At 38.7% G+C, this 23,181-nt stretch overlaps 1 protein-coding gene across 1 annotated transcript in view; it reads right to left on the bottom strand.

Annotated features, from left to right (window-relative positions):
• Positions 1-23,181, bottom strand: part of ZFPM2 (zinc finger protein, FOG family member 2) — a 524,508-nt gene that overhangs the window by 171,419 nt on the left and 329,908 nt on the right. The window contains exon 5 of the mRNA XM_088844752.1: positions 12,278-12,389. Coding sequence (XP_088700878.1) covers positions 12,278-12,389 — 112 coding nt within the window. The remainder of the gene's footprint in view (positions 1-12,277; positions 12,390-23,181) is intronic.

Here is a 23,181-nt window from a genome sequence, read left to right as displayed (position 1 = left end):
AGTAAGAAAGAATGCACAGGACATACAATTTCCTAATCATCCTCTACCTCCTATTTTCAGAGATAAAGGAAAGAATATCCATACTAAAAACAGCAAGGTGTTGAGAAAAGGTTACAGTCAGGGAAAGACTCTGTACATTATAAATATGACAGTTAAAATTCAATAGTTAAGGAAGTTAAGGAATAAAGTTTCAGCACATCTCAGAAAGTACAATAGTCAGATTATCTGATTGGGAGAACATTATTAAATGCATAATTTATATTAATTTCCATGTTTTTAAAAACTGTAAGTCATTCATTTATCCATTAATTCCTTCATAAAGATTTAGTGAGCCCCTACGATGTATCACAGATGGCTAAAAAAACAAAATTACTGTCCTTCAAGAACTCACATTCTAGGGATAGGAGGATGACACTAAATTTTAAAAATAAATTCTAAAATGTCAAATATGAAGATCAATGAGAAAGATATTATGGACCCGATGTGTCCCAACTCTAAACTTTAATGTCGAAGCCCTATGTGGTAATACAAGAGGTGAAGCCTTTGGGAGGTAATTAGACCATTAAGGTGGAGACCTCATGGGGCTGATGCCTTACGAGAGATATGAGGGAGGAAGCTCACGCTCTCTCTCGGCCTCCCCGCCACACAACCATATGCAGATACGAGAAGGCGGCCATCTTTAAGCCAGGAAGATGGGTCCTTGCCAGACACACAATCTGCCTGCTCCTTGATCTTGAACTTCCCACCCTCCGGAACTGTGAGAGAGAAGTTTGTTAAGCTACCAGCCTATGGTATTTGGTTATAGCAGCCTAAACTGCCTAATATTGTGGAGAAAAATGAGAGAAATAGAGACAGGGTAGTTAGGCAAACCCTCTGGGAAGGCAATATTTGGAGAGAGTTTTGAATGAGGCAAGAGAGGGACCAACGTGGGGGCACAGCAGGGCACAGTGCCAAGGCCCTGAGACAGAGGCATTCTTCGTATTTTCAAACAGAAGCAAGGGCCTGAGCCACTGGAACAGGACAGTTGGAGAGTAGCAGTAAACAAACCCAAAGAAGTATCCAGGACAGACCACGGAGGATCTTTTAGGCCAAGGTAGCTGCAGTCCCTGGGGACGCTAAGAGTCGGACACGACTGAGTGACTTCACTTTTCACTTTCACGCATTGGAGAAGGAAATGGCAACCCACTCCAGTGTTCTTGCCTGGAGAATCCCAGGGACAGGGGAGCCTGGTGGGCTGCCGTTTATGGAGTCACACAGAGTCGGACACAACTGAAGCGACTTAGCAGCAGCAGCAGCAGCAGTAACCTTGTGGGCTTAGTTTGGGTGTTGTCACGCTTTTTCTATAAAGGGCCAAACAGTGAACGCTTTAGGTTTTGCAGGCTAAATGGCCTCTACCACAATTACTCAACTCTGATGTTATGGTGTGAAAGTAGCTACAGACAAAATATACAAACAAATCATGGTAGCTGTATTCCAATAAAACTTTATGTACAAAAACAGGTGGTGGGTCAGACTTGGTCTCTGGGGCCATATTGATTCTTATAATCAGACACTGCAAAAGGAAGCTATTCCTTGCAGGATTATATATATTTTTTTCACTTTTCCAATTTATCTGGGAAACAAGGAGCAAGGTCATTATTTATCAGGGGATGGAATATATTTGGGGAGATGGAAGTCTAACACAGGCACTCTGAAGATGAATCTGGAAGGAAGATCTGAGTAGACAGGCTACTTACTCTGAGGGTTCACATTCACTGGTGTTCACATGTAAACTGGTCAGCACTGGTTTCTGTTGTTGTAGCCTTGTTGTTAGTGGAGGTGACGGTTTCATTGTTTCATTCTGACCACACCTTATATAGCATTCTTTGTGGACCAGGCATACTTTATAGATACTGCTACTGCTACTGCTGCTAAGTCACTTCAGTTGTGTCCGAATCTGTGCGACCCCACAGACGGCAGCCCACCAGGCTCCCCCATCCCAGGGATTCTCCAGGCAAGAACACTGGAGTGGGTTGCCATTTCCTTCTCCAGTGCATGAAAGTGAAAAGTGAAAGTGAAGTCGTTCAGTCGTGTCTGACTCTTCGCGACACCATGGACTGCAGCCTACCAGGCTCCTCCAGCTACTTCCCCTAACATCTGCTCCTTGGATTAAGCGAGGGGAAGGTGGAGAGGTTGACTGATTAGGAAGAGGGTATTCAGGGCAGTAAAGGCCAGAGCGGGTACGAGAAAGTAATTAGAATGATGGACTCATGGAATCCAAGCCAGGTCCTCTGGAAGTAAGGACAGGGGCTGCTGGGCAGCACAATGGTGGTGAAGAGGTAAGAGCATCAGATGTTTATTTGGTGTTGAAAAACTGTTGGAGTCAGGTAATGAGTGGAGAAAAGTAGACACTTTATATTATCTTCTAGAAGGATGTAGCTACCAACATTCTTTTCTTGATAGCTAAAGTCTTGTTTTTCTTATTAATGGATGGATCTGAGCTTCACCTTTGACACGATAATCAATAATCTTACTAAAATGCCAGTGTGATCACGTGTGCCTCAGAACTTTCAGTAGCTCCCTCCCATTTCCATGATGAGGTCTTCAGACTGACCACTCAACACACAACAGGACCCTCAGAAACATGTGCAGGCTTGCCTCTCACTGGTCTTATTTGTAAATTCTCTGCTCTGACTAAAGACTAACACTTTCATGACCATATGAACTGTAAACTTTTAGGCACAGAATTTCAACCTCCCCCAATGCCTTCCCATTTTCTCAAATATATATTCAACTTTCAATATCTAACCAACATTTCCCATCCTCTATCAACTTTGCCTTGACCATGTAAGACAGAACTCAGTACTATGCAACCTCCATTGATTAAGCTCTTTCAATAAACTCCTTAACCCAGGAATGTGTTTCCTGTTCCTCTGTACTCCTCATGACACCTGGGCTGTAGCACGTGCAGAGCATGTGCCCAGTCACTTTTATTTTATTTGGAAAAATTATCTTATGAAATACAAAGTGCCAGGACATTTACAGAGACACTGAAGAAAAATATGTATCACTAGAAAATAATTTAATTTCCAGGGATGAGGGATTTTATGGGTAAGGCAAAGATTTTTGTTCTTTTAGTTTGAATTGTATAAAAGGAAGAGCAGGAATGTAGTTAAAACCAAAAGCGATTTTCATTTGCAAATATTTTTCTTGAATTATATAAGAAAAATAAAGTGAAGAAAACTATAAAATAGGAATACAAAAAACTTTTACCAAACCATATGACCTTTACAGAAATACTTTTATAGTTTCAAGCTATTTCTTTCTGTGTGTTTCACTGTACATATATATCTTTAAATATAATTATAATCATACTAGGCACAAAACCTCATATTCTCCTTTTTTAGTTGAAATTATAATAGAATAATTTTTGTATGTAATACACTGTTTTAAAGAATTGTTCACAATATCTTACTCTGAAAACATTCCCTAAAGAGTTGTCCCTCATTTTAGCTGACAAAGATACTTTTGGGGGTAGCTTTCAAGATTAGCATCACTTTGAATGACAAGCTAACATCCTTGAATGATAGTGAGTCACCTCTCAAAAGACCCCACTCTTCATTTTTCATTTTTATACTTATGAAACTGATATATTCTTAGTTCTTATCATTTGCCAACATCCTACCTGGGTTTTTACCCCTAAGAGACAGAAGCTTCATTCATGAATGGATCAGGATGGTTTAGGATATTTTTTTCTCACCATATGAGAATGCATCTAATCCATGGAAATAATTAATGGTATTGTCATGCAGGATTATTTACCAACATTTCATTAAGGAAACTCACAGTGATGTTGATATGAAAACAAGTGTATTTTTTCACATCAAATAGCACACATTAATAACAACTCAGGACATAAACACATTCAGTACAACCAGACTCAGACTGAAATAACATCAGTAAATCACTAACATAATTGTAAAAACAGTAAATGCACAGTAAAAAATGGAAATGGCAGAAGGCCCGATATTTGCTGAAGTTGCTGTCATTCTGCAATTTGCAACAGACAGCTCCATTGTAAATAACACATTCGCTGGTGGGGTCATTTGCCTTGACCTTAAGAACCCCTCAGAAATGACAATTTGAATCAAAATGATGGTTTTCTAAAGCAACCATTTTTACAATCACTGATTCCTAGAACAGGCACAATAAATTGCTTACTCCTCCAAACATCTCTCGTTCTTAGAGAACATAACCAGAGAAAGCCTCAGATGTTCGTGAAACATGTTGGGTTTTCGGCATCGCGTTATCCTGTGGTGCTCTGCAATCAATTACTGTTATACCACCATCATTAATAATTTTCTTAATGAAAATGATTCTGTTGATCTCCGCTGTATTTTAATTATCAGAGTTAAGCATAATTACACTGCAGCTCTGAGCTGGCATGTGGACTCCTTTAGGGCGCAATTTTGTTTTAACACACTGATAATGTAATTTTACATTGTGTCAGTTTGTTTGGTTATTATCCAGTTGTACAATTCCACTGTATTCCTGATAACAGATAATAACCTTAGTACCTCCTATATCCTGAAGTCATTTAAAAAGCAATATTGGAATTCTGTGACTAGCTAACTTAATCGCCTTATGATTTTATAATTCTTGCTGCTAAATATTTGGTTCAGGCACCCACCCTCTTTTAAGAATACTGTAAAACTAGACAACAGTTATATATTCTCTGTGAACTACAAAATGGTTAAATAAACACTTAAATATGAGCACAATTTTTTCTTTTCAAATTGCTTTCTTACTCACATAAATTTAGGTCCTTTAAGGTAAACATGAACTTGTAGGCTAGTTAGGAAAACTGGGTGCCAAGTTGGACAAGGCTGTTGTTTCAAAATTCTAAGAACATGCAACAGATATTCTATTTTAAGCTGGAAAATAGTCCAAACCTTTGCAAGGGTCCTTTACAATGACAGATCTTTGTTTTAAACGGTTGACCAATTTAGTCAGTGTATAGAAAGTTGTTCACCAAAGTTAGGTTGAATTAGAATTATTGTCATTATTTCACAGTACCTTGAACATACTACTCAACCAATCAGGACTTAACTGAATTAACTGCATTGTTACATTTGTGCAAACAAGCAAAATCAGAACTTTGAAGATGGTCATAGAAAGATTTTGGAGATTAGTTTTCTACATGACTTTAAATTCCTGTGGTCTTCAAAGCAACAGAGAAATCAGCAGAAGGTACTGCTGTCACTGCTGTTTTAGTTCTGGAAAACTTTTTCTGAAAAACAAATCACATAATGAGGGGGTAAAAGTTTTGCTGATTAATATGTATGTAAATTTGTGAGGAAGACCAATACCCTACAATCTTGGCTTAGTAAATGGCATCTTCCAAACTCTGCTAATTGTGCTAGTTGGGATTCAAGGTCAACATACTCAAGGCTGAATCCAAATTCCATCACTTATGAGCTATATAGCCTTGAATTATTTTTTTTCTTTTATATTTTTATTTAATAAATGGTACAAAGCACAATGCCATAAACATTAACAGTTAAAATTTCACCAAATGAAAAAAATACTATACACAGTTGCAAAAAGCTACATTAAGTTATTTTACAACTGCCTCAAGCTGCAAAAAGAAAAAAAACCCAATGCCATACCTAAATTATCCCTCTCAAAATAATGCCACTTATATTATAAACCACAAGCTCCCCATCAAAAGACGGGAACTGCTTTTGTTAATTCATATATATACATATATGACTGCATCACTTTGCTATACACCTGAAACAAACATAACACTGTAAATAAAATATAGTACAATATAAAATAAAAATAAGTAACAGATCTTTGGGGCTTTACACTGAGTTAGAGTTCCTATCAGAGGGAAAACAGCACCACAGCCGCACTGGATCCTCATGAAGGAGGCACACGAATGACTGGGTTACGAGTTACAGGAATGAGAGCTGCTCACTTCCCAGAAACCACAGCTCACAGAAAACCAACAAAGCCTTGAATTATTTAACTTACCTAAACTTGAGTTTGTGTTTGTGTGTGTGCTAAGCCGCTTTAGTCGTGTCCAACTTTTTGAGACCCTATGGACTATAGCCTGCCGGGGTCCTCTGTCCATAGGGATTCTCCAGGCAAGAACACTGGAGTGGGTTGTCATGCCTTCCTCCAGGGGATCTTTCTAACTCAGGGATCGAACCCTCATCCCTTCCGTCTCCTGCATTGGCAGCTGGGTTCTTTACCACTAGCACCACCTGGGAAGCCCCAAACTTAAGTTTGCTCATCTGTAAAGTGGGAATAATTCTGCTTACATCATGATTTTCTAAATGGTAAATCAGAAAACATATGCAAAAATTTTAAAACCATGCCTGGCATAGAATAAGTGCTTAATAAATGATAACTGCTATTGCTTGCTTTAATATTATCATTATTATCTTTACACTAGCATTTTAAATAAGACTTTCATTAGAAATATCATGTGCCCAAGGGGAAAAATCTATCTTTAGGCAAAGGCTTCTGGCCTCTGATTCCGTAATACAGGTCTCTACAGATACTGTGGTTTCATAGGGACTAAGTGGGACTGAAGGAATTCTTGGCTATACGTCTGGAATCAGATGACCATGTTTCCTTGCACACTTGCTTGATGCCAGTGTGGAGGCCTGGCTTCATTTCCCCTAAATTTGTGCTGACATATAACCAAAAGGGCAAACAGGACTGAGAATAAGATCATCTGTAATGTAATATTTATGACAACATATGCAGTTACGTGAAAGGGTCAGTCTTCACAAAAATCCTGTGAGATGGCCACTGCTACTTCATTTTTACAGCTGAGGAAATATGATTTAAAGAGGAAAAGTGATTCGTTCAAGGTTCCATCTGAGCAATAGTTGTTTTTTTCCCAACAATATTGTGCTTTTGTATAAAAACAAATCTTCCATGGTTAAGGTGAGAGTGAAGGTTAGCTGATACTTTTTCACTCCTTTGATTGACAAGGTTTATGCTCTTCATCTGAATACCCAAAGAATGTGGCTCTCTAAAACAACATGGCATGAAAATCCAAAAACCCCAAATAATTTAATTATTCCTCATTTGGAGGGAGCTCAATGAACAAGCCCACATTTAGAACTTTTATGGTGCTAAAGGCTTAATTTTGAATGCTCAAAAACATGAAACTCAAAGTGACCTATTTACTTTTCATAAATGAGAAAAGTCACTATATTGTGCAAACACTATAAAAAACATGAAGGTATAGAGAAAATAAAAGGGGTTTCCAATGCTTGACAGGTATTCACGGATTTTAGGAGCAAGGGGGCAGACCTCTGCTCATTCTCCTTCCAGCAGTCTCCCTTTAGCCTCAGCATGGTGCTTTTTAGTATTTTTCCACTGGAGATAAGTAAATTAGAATTATCTGGAGTCTGCTGAGAATAATGGCAAAAACCAGACAACCCAACAAGTCTGGTCCATCAATGTCTGGATGAGCTAATTACTTTCTGGAATGACAGGGGGTAGTTGAGGCAGGAAAAAAAGTACATCAGATTATAATATTAATGCCAAGTACTATTTTTTTTTTTACTCGAATAAAACAGGATGATGGCGGCCTGTCAAATAGCACTAAGTAATATAATTCTATAGTAATTATTAGATGGACACCTGGAAATGAAAATTTTATCATTATATTTAATGTTAACACCAGCCCACATTTAATAATACTTCAAAAAGACCACATTAAGTGGTCTATCTTACATGCCATAAGAAAATATTATCAAAAATTTCAAAGTCAAGGCATTTAAAAAATACAATATATATGCATCTTACATTCTATTTGTATTAATAAATAGGTACTAATATACTTTCAGATAGCCAGATCCAATGAAAGTAACTTTGGCATGGAATTCATAAGTATTGTTGTGCTTAGCTAGAAAACAAAATAAGGCAATGTAATTTTGACATTAGTGAGAGTTGATCTTCAGTGAGAGCTCTTTAGACATGAAGAGTAATGTGGTGCATGTGGGTGCATGGATATTAGCCTATCAAGCAACCATTCTTTATTATATGGAGTAGCACTTAGATTTCATTTGGGGAACTACTTCTCTTGTATCTCACTGGGTCTCCTGGGCCTCATTGGCTTATTTACAAAACTACAGAGGATTGTAGTTTGCAAAGGAGAGTCACAGTAATTAATTGGTTCAAGGATTGAATGTGATGTACCTCAAACAAAATCCAGAAAAGCTCTATTTGCACGGGCATTGCTCTGCTTGTAGAATATAAGTTTAGAGCTTCCCACCACTTGACAAGAACATTTCTGAGAATAAAACACACAAAAAAAGATGAAGCTGAAGATAGAGACAGTCTGGGGACAAAGTCTGAACATTTGAATTAAACTGATCCTGAAGTTTAGAATATCCCTTAACTCTCAGTTATATGAGCAGATGAATCCGTCTACCCTCAACAAACACACACACACACACACACACACACACACTTACACTTTCATTTTTTTTTTGCATAAACCAATTTCATTTGGATTTCGATCATTTGAAAACAAAAGAGCCCCAACTGATAAATAACATACATGTTATGAAAATGTATCACACACTATAGATGTCCAAGTCAATATGTACCTATTAAATCTAAATCATCAATTTCTTTCGACTACAAAACTCTTTTGCTTAGAGAAGGCTTATCATACACAGGGGCTCCCCTGGTGTCACAAGGGTAAAGAATCTGCCTGCAAGGCAAGAGACATGGGTTTGATCCCTGGGTTGGGAAGATCCTCTGGAGAAGAAAATGGCAACCCACTCCAGTATTCTTGCCTGGAGAATTCCATGGACAGAGGAGCCTGGCGGGCTACAGTTCACGGGGTTGCAAAGAATTGGACATCACTAAGTGACTGAACAACCACAAGAATCATACCCACAGCCTGTGAAGACAGAAGGCTTCAGAGCCCACGCAGTCCTGGTAGCAGTGATTCCTGGGGTCCTATTTTCCACGATGTGAGCAATCCCTAGTATAATCCTAGAATACTGAGGTATTCACAGAAATTTGAGTGAACTATCCCCTTCCTCCGAAGGCTATCTGATTACTAGCAATTAGCATCAGGCCTCTGAAGCCCATCTAGGGGATCAGAGTAGAGTCTACAGCAGTTTTCCCAAGTGGTGTCACCCAGAGCACTAATTCCAATGTTCCTAAGGATGTCCATAGAAGAAAAGTTTGTATTTCATACAGTCAAATGAGTTACAAAGACTTTTGTTTTATTTCACTACAGGACTTCTCAGAGCATTAATACCAGCAGGCCTTGTGAGTTTTCAAGAGAGGCCAAAATAAGCAATATTTGACCTTTCCTTTAATCTTAGGGTTATGTGAAATGCACTTTGGAAAGTGCTATATTATAATACTCTGTGATTTCAGAGTATTATAGTACTCTGAAATGCCTAAGCAGTGTAAAAGAATTTACTCAGCATGGAGTAGTGTCAAGGGGAAAGGTAGTCATACAGTTCAGAGAGTATAGGATTTGGAATTATCAAAACCTGGATTCAAATTTGGTTTCTCTGTTACTCTCCATGAACAGAGACAACCATACTACTGCTCTAAGGCACTCACATCGTCAGGTTGTGTAAAATGAGAAACACACTACCTGTCTCATCTAGCTGTCTGAAACCTTAAAGCAGGGAGAACTAATTCTAATATGTGTAACTCAGACCCTCAATTAGACAGATATGTGTTTGCACCCCACTTTAAACACTTAGTAGAATATTAAAGAAATACATATGTGTAACTGTATCACTTTGCTGTACGGCAGAAATTAATACAACATTGTAAATCAAGGATACCACAAAATTTTTTTCGAAAAAGTGAAACTGAGGCACAGCTACATGACCATGACAAATTACCTAATCTAGCCATGTCTCAAGTTCACTTTTCGTAAAATTGAGTAGGATGTTAATTACCTACTGCTGCTGCTAAGTCACTTCAGTCGTGTCCGACTCTGTGTGACCCCACCAGGCTCCCCCGTCCCTGGGATTCTCCAGGCAAGAACACTGGAGTGGGTTGCCATTTCCTTCTCCAATGTGTGAAAGTGAAAAGTGAAAGTGAAGTCGCTCAGTCGTGTCCGACCCTTAGCGACCCCACGGACTGCAGCCTACCAGGCTCCTCCATCCATGGGATTTTCTAGGCAAGAGTACTGGAGTGGCTTGCCATTGCCTTCTCCGAATTACCTACTAGGAGGTATTAAATGATGATTAAATGAAGTAATGCATATACAATAGTTACTGCAGTCCTTGTTATTTGAATTGTAATACTCAAAACTGGTTTCATAAGCTGAACAATATCAAGTTACCTTTTGTAGGTGAAAAACTATTGTATATTAGGAATTCATATTGAGTAGATTGCAAAGGCAGGCAATAATAGCTAACTTTTTACAACTTTTTCTTTTTCTAATATATAAAATGACCATAAAATGAGGTGAAGAGAGCAATGAGGAAAGTGCATAGCATTTGGTATGGGAATACCAAGGAGAGGATTGGGGGGTGCTTAATAAAGGGTAGCTGTTATTATCAATGTACAAACTGAGCACACAGTTGGGCTTAAGCCATGCTTTATGAGTTAATTAATAAGCTTCTGCAAATTACTCCCAATTGTTTATTGCCAGGAGGATTCAGGTATATCTAACTATAAAGCAAACACACAAATATGTTCAAATTAAAGTACTCCGCTGAACACAGAATTACAATTTTGTTATAGCTTTTCCCCTTATATAACAATATAACAATCTTCTCTTCTAAAAGAATGCCTAATTTAAGCATGTAATGAATTTGGATCATGGTAGAAGAACAACTGCCCTCTTGGTTCCTCCATGTTATATTGCCATCATAGAGATAAGACATTGTACAACAAAAATTTATTCCCAGTCATTGGTCCTACGCTCCAAGCCATCGTTTCTGTGGTTTACATTCTGAATGTGGACACTGGCAAGCTGGTTCACTGTAATATTGCTTTCCATTCTGATAGAACATAGTGACATATCCTGGGAAAATCTTACTTCCCTTCTAGCTAAAAGCTCCCACCAGCATACCACAGGTATTTGGGGTTAGAAAATAAGTGGGTATGGGACCAACAATTACAGAAGGAAAAGGAATATAATCAGATCCTGGTGTGCAGATTGTTTTTTTAGCTTGCAAATTCTCTCTTTTCCGTGTTTCAACTTTCAAAGGCTTACGGTAGTTTAAAGGCAATCCTCTTATAAGTGTACAAATTGTAATGATTATAGGAACAAGTTGTAATTGTTTCTAGCAAGTTTTTAAGAGTCTTTGATGTTATGATTAGTGTTTTATATGTTAATATATTGATAGGGGTGCTTATTTGCTTGCTCCCTTGTATGCTTTCATGGTTTCTAGGTTCAATGTGCAAACACATCTTTGATCTCAGTAGGTCTATTTGGTTAAAAAAGAAAGCGAAAAGAAATTAAACATGAGAAGCACAAGGTTTTGCAATATTTACGAAGAAGCGAGATTAGGGATTTCACTCTCAAAGTACAGAGCTTGGGCCCAGAACTTGAATATGGAGGAAAGTACAGCAAGCCACATCACACACGCAGAGGGGCCTGAGTCTGGGGGAGCCCGTCCCACGACGTGTGTCAGGGAGCGGCGGTTCTTTTGTAGCCTGGGCGTAGCTGTATGACGCAGTCTAGGCTGATGCCACACTGAGCAAATCAAAGGCAAAGCTCTGCAAGCCATCGCTTCCTCTCTCCCATTTGCCTCCTGCCCTTCAGAAATCACCATGGGGAGGAATTCTCAGTCTTTGCAATGGCTTCCTTTTCAGCTCTGCTCTCATTCTGTGTGATTTCAAGAGACTGGCTGGAATTCAGTGCCTCCCGGAGCACGTACCTTGACACCCTGACATGGACTGCTACATTTCAAAAGGAATTTACTTTTTGATGGATAATGCCTCAGAGAGGAATCTGAGATCTCATCAAACCTGCTATCAATAAAAGTAACGGCGAGGAAGGTACTAGTCAAGACACTCAAATCCGTGGTGAGGTGAATGAGCATGGTGCGAAGTAAAGGCCTAACACCTTTTGTTTTATGCTGAACAGGGAAAAAAAAAGGAAAGAAACAAGCCGGTAGTCTTTGCTGAAAATACAGGTTAGGGAGATGCATAAGGGAAAAAGGAAGAGAGAGGATCCCATTTTAGTTTGTACTCCCCTTCCAGCTCATTTGGTGCTGTTTTGTAATGCTCAGGTTTCAATACCTCCAAAGCGTGAGCAAAAGGCTCTTGCAGTTACCTTTGCTGTACACAATGCAGTTGTTTTTGTTGTCTTCCACTCCTTGCCAAGTCACATCCAGCAGCCACTTGGGACCAGCAGTCAGCACCATCGGAACCTGAGCCTTTGTCTTCTGTAGAAAGAATGATAACAAACAGATGCCATTTGCTTTCGTTGATTACAAACTTGAACAATAACAGTACTAATCATTTTATTTTCCCAAATAACTAAATCTCCCAAACCATAATCCAAGTCCTTATTCCCCCGTCTCATGATATCTTTTTTAAGACGACAGAAGCTGTAAAGCTTTACTGCTTTCACTAATCTGAATGGTAGAATTATTATCAAGATTTTTTTTTTCCTAAATGATACTGGATCAGATCTCTAAGATTAGACAGATCTCTTGCGGCTCTGAATTATAAAGAGAATGCAGATGACTTTCATTGCAAAGAGCAGAGTGTTTAGAAGTGAACTTTAGACACATTGTACTTTACTATCAACAGGATCTCACTATTTCCTGAAACAGACAGGAAAGAATTTAAAGAATCAGGATCCATTTCAAAGCTCTATCCTGAGCAACATTTATATTAGACTAGGAATTTATTCTGAATGAATAATGAAATCCACCGAACACCCTTGTCTAAGTATGGATATGTAGCCTGACTGAAACCGAAATAATATTAATGCTAATGACTCACTATACACTGTCTCCAAAAAGACTATAAAAGACGAATTGGGAATAAATTCAGATGCAGAGCAACTAAAGCATGACAATTTCTTGCTCTGAGAAGCATAGAAGCAGGGAGACAAGTGCTCTAGTTCCAACAAAATATTTTCAGTGTACATTTTAAATATAAGGTTCATCATTTTAGGCTGTTTGGTACCCAAATTATTTGTCTTTATAATAACATGGCAAGAAATCAACCAGGGAGGAAATAAGTAAGTCTAAGCAAAACAAGTGTATCCCGATGAGTCAGAGTGAACCGGCATTCAGATGTTTATCATTCACCTGCCCATGTTCTGTATATAAACTATCATAAAACCACAACACAGAGGACAATACAAGGGTCTCAAGGTAATTTTTGAACTAAATTTTCACCTAGATATCCTGCTGAAGACACCTTCGCCCATTTGGGGATTTGCTAACGTGTCAGATGCTATCACAAATTTCCCAAATTGGTATTAGTAAGTATTCACTTGAGGAGTTCTATATAATCTGGCCATGTCAAATCTCTCAGGAATCCGGAGACCTCGTTTCACTGGCCAAATGACAATAATGATAGTGCAGATATTACAGATCTATTGATACTGCAAAGACATGTTAAAAACTATGCATCAAATCAATGCTAACTCATTTTTGACATATCAATTATACTGTAAAAGGTAAAACTACCATCAAATGTACTTAATGGAAAAAATCAACCATGGTGGACAAGCTTAAAAATAAGTCTAAAAATATTTCAAATATTAAAACAGAGGAGGTGGTAAGCTGGATCAACCCTAAGAAATACTGGTATACTGATTTTTCAGAGTCAAGTTAGTATGTTAGTCATTCAGTCATGTGCGACTCTTTGTGACCTCATGGACTGTAGCCCACCAGGCTCCTCTCTCCGTGGAATTCTCCAATCAAGAATACTGGAGCGGGTTGCCATTCCCTTCTCCAGAGGATCTTCCAGACCCAGGGATTGAACCTGGGTCTCCTGTATTACAGGGAGATTCTTAACGATCTGAGCCACCAGGGAAGCCCTTTTATAGCCATACTTTAATTCATTTTGAATTCTTTAATTTTCAACTATCTATCTCAATATTTGGAAAGCAAAACCATGGAAAACAGTTATCTGAAAGCCCCATGGGAAGAAAGTAATTTTATATTACAACTTTTTAAAACAATCTAGGCAAAGGGTTTGGAGAAGGCAATGGCACCTCACTCCAGTACTCTTGCCTGGAAAATCCATGGACGGAGGAGCCTGGTAGGCTGCAGTCCATGATGTCACTAAGAGTCGGACACGACTGAGAGACTTCACTTTGACTTTTCACTTTCATGCATTGGAGAAGGAAATGGCAACCCACTCCAGTATTCTTGCCTGGAGAACCCCAGGGATGGGGGAGCCTGGTGGGCTGCCGTCTATGGGGTCGCAGAGAGTTGGACACGACTGAAGTGACTTCGCAGCAGCAGCAGCAGCAGGCAAAGGGTTATCAAGTTACCCCTCTGGTTATTAGTCTAAGTGATCTTGTTTTTCCATTTTCAAAATATAATGTGAGAATAAGTAAGCTTCTTCAAGAGTTTTCCTGGTAGCTCCGCTGGTAAAGAATCTGCCTGCAACGCAGGAGACTCCGGTTCTATTCCTGGATCTGGAAGATATGCTAGAGAAGGAATAGGCTACCCACTCCAGTATTCTTAGGCTTCCCTGGTGGCTCAGCTGGTAAAGAATCTGCCTGCAATGCGGGAGACCTGGGTTAAGTTCCTAGGTTGGGAGGATCTCCTGGAGAAGGGAATGGCTACCCACTCCAGCATTCTGGCCTGGAGAATTTCATGGACTGTATAGTCCATGGGGTAGCTAAAGAGTCGGACACAACTGAGTGACTTTCTCTTTTCAAGCTTCTTCAATCTGAAATGGTAGTGACTGATAGCCAATTAAATAATAGGTCTCAACTGTGTATATTTCAGTTCCTTGTACATCTAGAGAAGCAGGAAAGTCTATAGATCAGGGTCAGCAGGTCTCCAAATCATAAGCAGAACTAGTCACAAGAGAGACTCCACCATTTCCCTAAACCTGCCCATGGGGGATTTAGTGGTGTTATTTGTAAATTCTTCTCTCTTCTGATCATAAATAACAGACTTCAGCAAGAGGCACTTGGTTCATTTCTATTGTAGTCTCTTATTCCATGAGAAAGACATGCATTTTAAATGATTTAATCTTTGCATGCCATAGTTCTTAAAGCCACATGCATTTTGACACCATAAATCAGTTTTTACAATTTTCTATAGATAATATGAAAACCAAATATTGATCACAAATTCTTGAGGGGATCTTTTGCTGTAAAGTAAATCAACTGATCTGCCAATATCATAGTTTTTCGTTCATTTCACGAAGGAACCTACCGATCCAGTCTTGTGCTTGGTGCTCGGAATGGGAGCGGGGCTTTTTTGGTGAAGGATATAGGTATATTAAAACAAGTTTGCTGTAAGGCAGAAAGTATCAGGTAGGGGGTGCAAAGTCACATGTAAACTGTTTTGGAGTCAATGAGGGGCAGGCGTCCCGTCCTGTGGATTCTTGGGACAGGATTTTGAAGGATTGTGCTCATGCTCACTTGTGCCCAGATCTTGGCAACCTCATGGACTGTAGCCCACCAGGCTCCTCTGAGCAAGAATACTGGAGTGGCCTGCTATTTTCTACTCCAGGGGATCTCCCTGACCCAGGGATCAAACCTGTGTCTCCTGTTTTGCACGTGAATTCTTTATTGATAAGCCACCAGGGAAGTTCCCTCTTGAAGGGCAGAAAGGAAGAATTTGCCTTTGCTGGTAATGGCCCTGGACAAAGTCTGAGCAGTGTATAAGAGTGGTATGTACAGGAAACAGTGATGAGTTCTGGGATTCTTTGGTTTCAGTTCTTCTATAAAGTATAGCTGTTCTTCACATATAGAAAGCACTAGGCAACAGCTGGGGTTTCCCCTCGTGGCACAGTGGTGAATAATCCACTGGCCAATGTAGGAGACACAAAAGGCGTGGGTTCAATCCCTGGGTCGGGAAGATCCCCTGGAGGAGGAAATGGCAACCCACTCCATTATTCTTGTCTGGAAAACCCATGGACAGAGGAGCCTGGTGGGCTATAGTTCTTGGGTCGTATAGAGTTGGATACAACTAAGCACACAGTACAGTTCCCTGTCATCACTGGAATCATCAATGATACTATTATTATCACTTTTGATAAGTCAAAGATCCATAACGGCATATGTGTCTAGAAAAACAGGTCAGAAACAGATCTTGAAGGACCTTTTCATATCAAGACCTTTTCTTTTTGTCCCTAAACCTCTCAGCAGAAGGAAGACGGTAAAGATGTTTTAAGCAGGAAGAATAAGGTTACTACTGTTGCTGCTACTTGGGCAAAATCTTCTACTTACAGTCCTCAAATACATTTTCAGATAAAGATATTATACCTCAAAGTTTAATGATTTCTTTTAGGTTAAAGATGAAGCCCATATTTATATTTAGCTCTGTTTCCAAACACTTCCTGCTCCTAGGGTGATCAACTGTCCAGATTTTCCTAAGACTGAAGGGTTTCCCAGGATGCTGAACTTTTAGTGCAAGTCCTGGGCAAACTCAGATGACCTGTCCATCCCTGCAGCTCCTACTCCAAAATAGTATTAGTGGTTTATATCCATGAAACACTTGAAAAATACTTCTCCTGAATTATCTGATTTGATTTTTACAACTCCGGCAGTTAGGTATTAACATTTTCTCCATTTTTTTTCTATGTAAGCAAATTAAGATTGAGAGGATTTGACTTTGTGGCACAATACATATAGTTATTTGATATCTATTCTTAATGGTAAGTTAGGCATTGTATCTATTAAAATGTTGGCAAACCTTTATTATGCCTGGGCTCAGGAAGAAGCTGACTTTTCAAGAAACTGAATTGAAAGGAAAACAATTTCTTTGACTCCAAATCAATAAGGCAAAAGCAAAAATGTAGCAAAGAAACACTGTGAAAGCTATACTCAAGCTGTAAAGAATAAGTAGATAAAAAACATCTCAAGGGACCAGTTATTACAGTTTTGAGGAGGTAAGTCAATTTCTTTCTGAAGAAGTCAACTTTTATAGAGATTGACTGCCTCCAAAGAAGATTACCAAGTGTGAGAAGGAAGGTGTTAGTCAGGATTATATGAAATCTACACTGTAGCAAAATCCATGAATAGAAAATAACAATAATATCCACACTGATCATTAGGTTTACTTTCCCATATCTCTATCATAAGGATTCATACAAGTCTAGAATGTTAAGGGCCGGAATCAACTTTAAAATTCAATGAACTTAATTCCATAATTTCACAAATGAATAAAGTGAAACCAAAATGTTTATACAGCATCCTACTGTAGGATACAATTGCTACAGCATGTTGGCAAAAGAGAATGGATGCAAAATGTACAGTGGGGCCCAAAACATGAACACCCTAATCTCTCAGAACATGTGACTATGTCATTTTCCTTGGCAAAATGGATTTTAAGAATATGCTTAAGACTTAAGAGTTATGATATGGTGACAGGACCCTAGATTACCCACATGGAGCCAATCTAAGCACAAGTTTCTAAAAGTAGAAGGGAAAGGACAAACAGTAGTCAAAGAAATTTGACATGAAAGGATTCCACCTGCCTCTTGCCCTTTGAAGATGGCACACTGCAGCGATGAACTGCATGTATTGGGGTCTAGAAATTAGGAACGGGCCTCAATTGAAGGAAGGGAGGAAAAGAGGGATTTCAGTTCTGTGACCTTAGGGAACTAAATCTGCCAACAACCTCAATAAGCAGGAAACAGATTCTTCCCTAGAACCTCTAGAAAGGAATGCATCCTGCTGACAAATTGATTTTAGTTTGGTGATACCCCTACTGGACTTCTGATGTATGCATGCATGCTAAGTGCTTCAGTCCTGTCTGACTCTTGGACTAGAGCCAAAACTTTGCAACCTAATGGACTGTGGCCCATCAGGCTCCTCTGTCTATGGGATTTTCCAGGCAAGAATACTGAAGTGGGTTGTCATTCCCTTCTTCAGGTGAATCTTCCCGACCCAGGGATCAAACCCATGTCTCTTATGTTTCCTGCAATGGCAGGTGGGTTCTTTACCATTAGCACTATCTGGGTAGAACTTTAATATAATTCCTGTGTTTTAAGTCACCAAGTTTTTGACTATTTGTCTTGGCAGCAAAAGAAAACTAATATAAAAAACATTCAAATCTAATGACTTACAGTTTAAAAAAGAATTTCCTTATCGAATGTACTCAAAAGTGTGAAAGAACTCTGTCTTAGTTGGAAAAACACGAAACATACATTGTTATTCCACAATCATCAGATATGCTTAATATTTTTCCCTTAAAGTTTGAAGAATACAGTGGTAACCAACTATTTTTCTTTCCATAACTGGGTATTTAAAACATTTTATGATTCACTATTAACTTTATAGTTGACGTGTGACAGAAAGGACATTACTGCCCTTGCATTGAGATGATCTAGGCTGGAATCCTGACATGGCTATTGGCAGACTCTGGGACTGGAAAATCAGTTAAACATCCTGAACTTCAGGATAAGTATCTGTAAAATGGGGATAACAATTTCCACCTCAAAAGTTGTCTTATCAAGCGACCAGCATGGTGCTTCGTACACCACAGATACAGTACAGACTTGTACTGACTACCTACATGAATAAATAAACTAAAATGTGAAAAGAGTGTTTCCAGAATCCCTATTTCTCAGTAATGTTTATAGCGATTTGGACAGAAGTCAAGACAAAAGCTACGATCCAATTTAAAGATGGTGGTAGTCACTATTGCTACTGATTAATTATTTCCACCTCTCTATTTTGCAGGTCTCTTTTAAATTTAGGTATGGGAATATATGACTTCACTCCACCAATGAAATTGAGTAGGCAGTGATTCATGTCACTTATACAAAAAAGCTATAAGACCAATGGACTCACCACCATGTCTTGCCTCTGCTGAAGTGATTGTGAAGCTTGTAAAGAAGGAACACCTCCTAACCACACAGGCCATGTAACATGAGAAAGAAACTTCAAAAAAATTTATTTGGCCCTGCTAGGTCTTTGTTGTGGAAAAGGAAATGGCAACCCACTCCAGAGAATGGGTTTTTTTCTTCCACTTGCCTAGAGAATCCGACGAACAGAGGAGCCTGGTGGGCTGCTGTCCATAGGGTTGCACAGAGTCGGACACAACTGAAGCGACTTAGCATGCATGCATGCATTGGAGAAGGAAATGGCAACCCACTCCAGTGTTCTTGCCTGGAGAATCCCAGGGACAGAGGAGCCTGGTGGGCTGCTGTCTATGGGGTCGCTCAGAGTCGGACACGACTAAAGTGATTTAGCAGTAGCAGCAGCAGGTCTTATTTGTGGCACCAGGATCCTCCTTGTGGCACACAGGATCTAATTCCCTGAGCAGGGGTTGAATCTGGGTCCCTTGCATTGGGAGCACAGAGTCTGAACCACTGGACCAAGAGGAAAGTCCCAGGGAACTTTTTTCATGAAAAAAAAAAAACAAACTATTGCAATATTAGGGTTGCTTGCAACCTCAGCAAAACCTAGCTCATCCTCATTTATACACAGGTTTTCTTCTTTTTTTTTTTCTGCATTGAAATAACCCATGAGGTTTTACAGGTTACAGTTTGTACTTTACATCCAGGCAGTCTCTTTTGGTAACCGATTTAAGATATAATGGGAACCTGAATTTCAATTAAGCTGGAATGTTTTAAAAAGAAAAAGAAATACTGTGTTCTTCTGAGGCTCTGCTTTGTAAGTTTAAGAAAAATCTGCACTCCTGTACACTGTTTGAACCCAGAGTTTCATACTTAGACAGTCTACAACTAGACAAACTTGACAAGGACAAAATGGGTCAAAAGTGTCATTTCTTAGGAATAATTAGAATCATCTAATGTGGATAAAAGAGGTCAAACTAGCATCCACTTCTCACTAACCTTTGGAGTTACTGGACCGACAAAGGAGGTAGCCTTCAATAAATGTTTATACTCAAGCCAAAAGGTTAATGGAGATAAAAGTAGGCAGCCCAAAGGTAAAGAATAGAGGATAATTCTAACCCAAGAAACTGGTGACATAATGCTGTCTTAGGGATTCCAAATTTTGCTGAAAATAATTGCTGAAGATTTCCAAACTCAGGCTTACGAAGAGCTAGAAGTCTTAAGAAAATTTGACCCATGAGAACAGACTGACATTACAGTCTTAAAAAACAACAACCCAGAAGTGGCATTTGATGGAAACTTTGGCCTCCACTGACTTTAGCTGGGAAATATAAAAAAACTCACTAGAAAATCTCAAACTAATGCCATGAGATGCACTTTCATGCTGCTGAAAAATCTCCCCAATGTGTTATTTCCATAATTTGGTAATAGGTGAAAAGCACTGGGCCTGTTTGAAAACATTCACAGCTATTTTAACAATTCATAGCTGTTTCTATTCTTTCAGCTTTAAAAACATATTTGATATTAGATATTGGAGAATTTCCAAATTATTGTAGACATTAGATACATATAACTGGTACCAGAAGAACACACATACGTGTATACAGACACACACAGATATATATATATATTCCTAGCCCTTAGGAATGAGACGCCACCACCATTGCCAATCTCTCCCAGTTGAATTACTCTCTACATCTAAATGAAAAAAAAATGACACTGCATGTGATTTGACCTTGTACTACCACAGGGAAAATTTTACACAGTAAAAGTTTCGGTTAATGTATCCAAGCAGTTCTCCACACTGGAATTAAATTCAAATTCAATCTGACAATCATGAAAACATTGTATCCCTCTCCTTTTAACCATGTGAAGTCTCCAGTGGCAGTGAGCTAAAAATTCCCTTCACCAACAGCCTAGTCTATAGAGGCATAATAACTTCAAATCTTGGACTGCCTGGAGAGGGGAGAAATGTCAAGTGATAACTGAAAGCCCTCCACAGTTGTATTCTCAGTAATTCTGGTCATGGTATATAGCCGCAACATTACTGATTTGACTAGAACTATAAAACTTTAGTGTGATGATTTCCACCTAACGAACTGCTTTTTACTAAATATCTTTAAAAAGTTATACAGGACACCTCATGAATGTTTGAACTTGATGCTACCGAGGTAAACTTGATGTTTACTGAGGTAAACAATTTTTTTTTCTTTCAGAAAATAAGAGTATCACTTTAAACTACACAAGCAGGATCATAGTACTTCATGTGGTCCCAAAAGGTCAAGTTATTTGTGTGACAATATAGAACCAGCTTCTCAGCTGTAACACCTGAATATTCTTCATGACCAGAATACTGGAGTGGGTTGCCATGCCCTCCTCCAGGGGATCTTGCCAACCCAGGGATCTGGGCATCCATTAAGACAACATGTTTCCATTTAAAATAGAATGATAGGTTTCCATTTAAAATATAATAAAATGGTCACTGTGCTATTGACACATTGAAATGTCCCTTGAGTGAAAAAAGCAGTATTCCTTTGTGTGTGTGAGTGTGCTTTGTCTGAAAACAAGAAGTGTGTGTGTGTGTGTGTGGTGTAGAAACAGATTGAGACAAGTTAGTTTGAAAATTTTCAAACTCATATCAAGAATTTTAGCTACAGTCATTGCTTAAGAAACAACAAAATAACTTAGTAAATATTATCCAATTTCCATTGTTTGGAAAAAAAAATGCTAGTCACATTTTCAAACTGAAGTTCAAAGAAAGTAAGAATATTTTAAAATTAAAAATACATGAAAAGTCTAAAAGGGAAGGACATCAGTACTGTGCTATAAGAAGAATCACGACACTATATACCATTAGGCACAGAATAGATTTATGAATGAAAATCCCAGGAAGGTTTCATTAGAATACTGTTTTTCTTGAGCACACTTCTACAACATATCATTTAAGGATGGCATGAAAGTGAAATTCCAGAGAACTTCAGCTAACAAATGTCTCCAAGTTCACTGTGGTATGTGGGATCTCAAACACGATAAGAGACTTTTCAAAAACAAAATGAGTGTGAAATAAAATGATAGAATTCTTGGCTACTATATACATACTCCTTATGTCAAAGACAGTTTTATCTCTATGAACCCAGAATTTAAATAATCATTATCTCTGAGGTATATTTGCTTTTAGTTCTCAAAATGGCTGAACACATTATCTTAATATGAGTCACTGCTTAAATATAGAAATCTTAGTATAAGAAATAATGACCTTTTAAGAAAGGAAACAAATAGTTCCATGTATACAGATCATTAAAACAATCTCTTAACGTCCAAATAAAAAGAATCATTTCGTGATATTTAGAACAAAAATATAAAATCATTGTTTAAGAGTACTCATACTAAAGGTACAGATACTTCATTTTTCAAATGGGAAGAAGCTTTAAATGAGTAATAAACATCTAAGTTATCCAGATATTTATTATACTTTCATTTTCAAAAAGAATAGACTCATTTCTCTTTCCCTTTTGCCAACTTCACTCCCACAGTCTCATCTGTTCTCCACATACATTTGGCTCCAAAGAGGAACTACTCCCTCCAAACTGGCAGCCATTAACTTCAACCTTTTATTTTATACTGCTCTGAAAGTCACAGAGCGTTTAAGGAGTGTTGTTTTGCTCCTGGCAGAATTTCTGGGCTTGCACTTAGTGCAATGTGCAGAAGTGTCAGCGCAGAAACCTTGGGAAGGGAAAAGTAAGTTGCTCGAGTAGCCCTCCTCACACAAGGCTGCCAGAGAAACCTGGGCAGGGCTCAGGGATCTGGAAAACAGTGGATCCAGCTGGGTGACGTGAGGCCAATCACTTAACCTCTCCAGTCTCACCCTTCTCCACAGTCAGATGATCTCACAGGTCCTTACAGCTTGACAATAAAGTCATTATAAGCCTTCCCATTATAGAATTTTGTCAAGGCTAAACGCAAATCTCGAGGGTGAAGGAGACAATAAAAATGAAAATTCAACATGCTGGGTTTATACTTAAGGAAACACTACTATTTTTATTGGCGAAGCAATAAATTAAGCGATTCTAGTTTACTTTACTTGGGTATTTTAATACCAAAGAAAATGGTGGGGTCAGAGAAAGTGGTATGGTGGAAATAGAAATGTTTGTATAAAGAATCTAGAGAGAAGGAAATAGATCCACAGACAGAGTCAACTGTAGATGGCCCATTTACATTCCGTTCCGT

The sequence above is a fragment of the Moschus berezovskii genome, chromosome 16 (assembly GCF_049115385.1).
Source record: "Moschus berezovskii isolate FMDL1 chromosome 16, NW_MosBer_1.0, whole genome shotgun sequence".
Taxonomy (NCBI): Eukaryota; Metazoa; Chordata; class Mammalia; order Artiodactyla; family Moschidae; genus Moschus; species Moschus berezovskii.
Note: the sequence above shows the minus strand (reverse complement) of the source record. Positions and strands in the feature narration are given on the sequence as shown.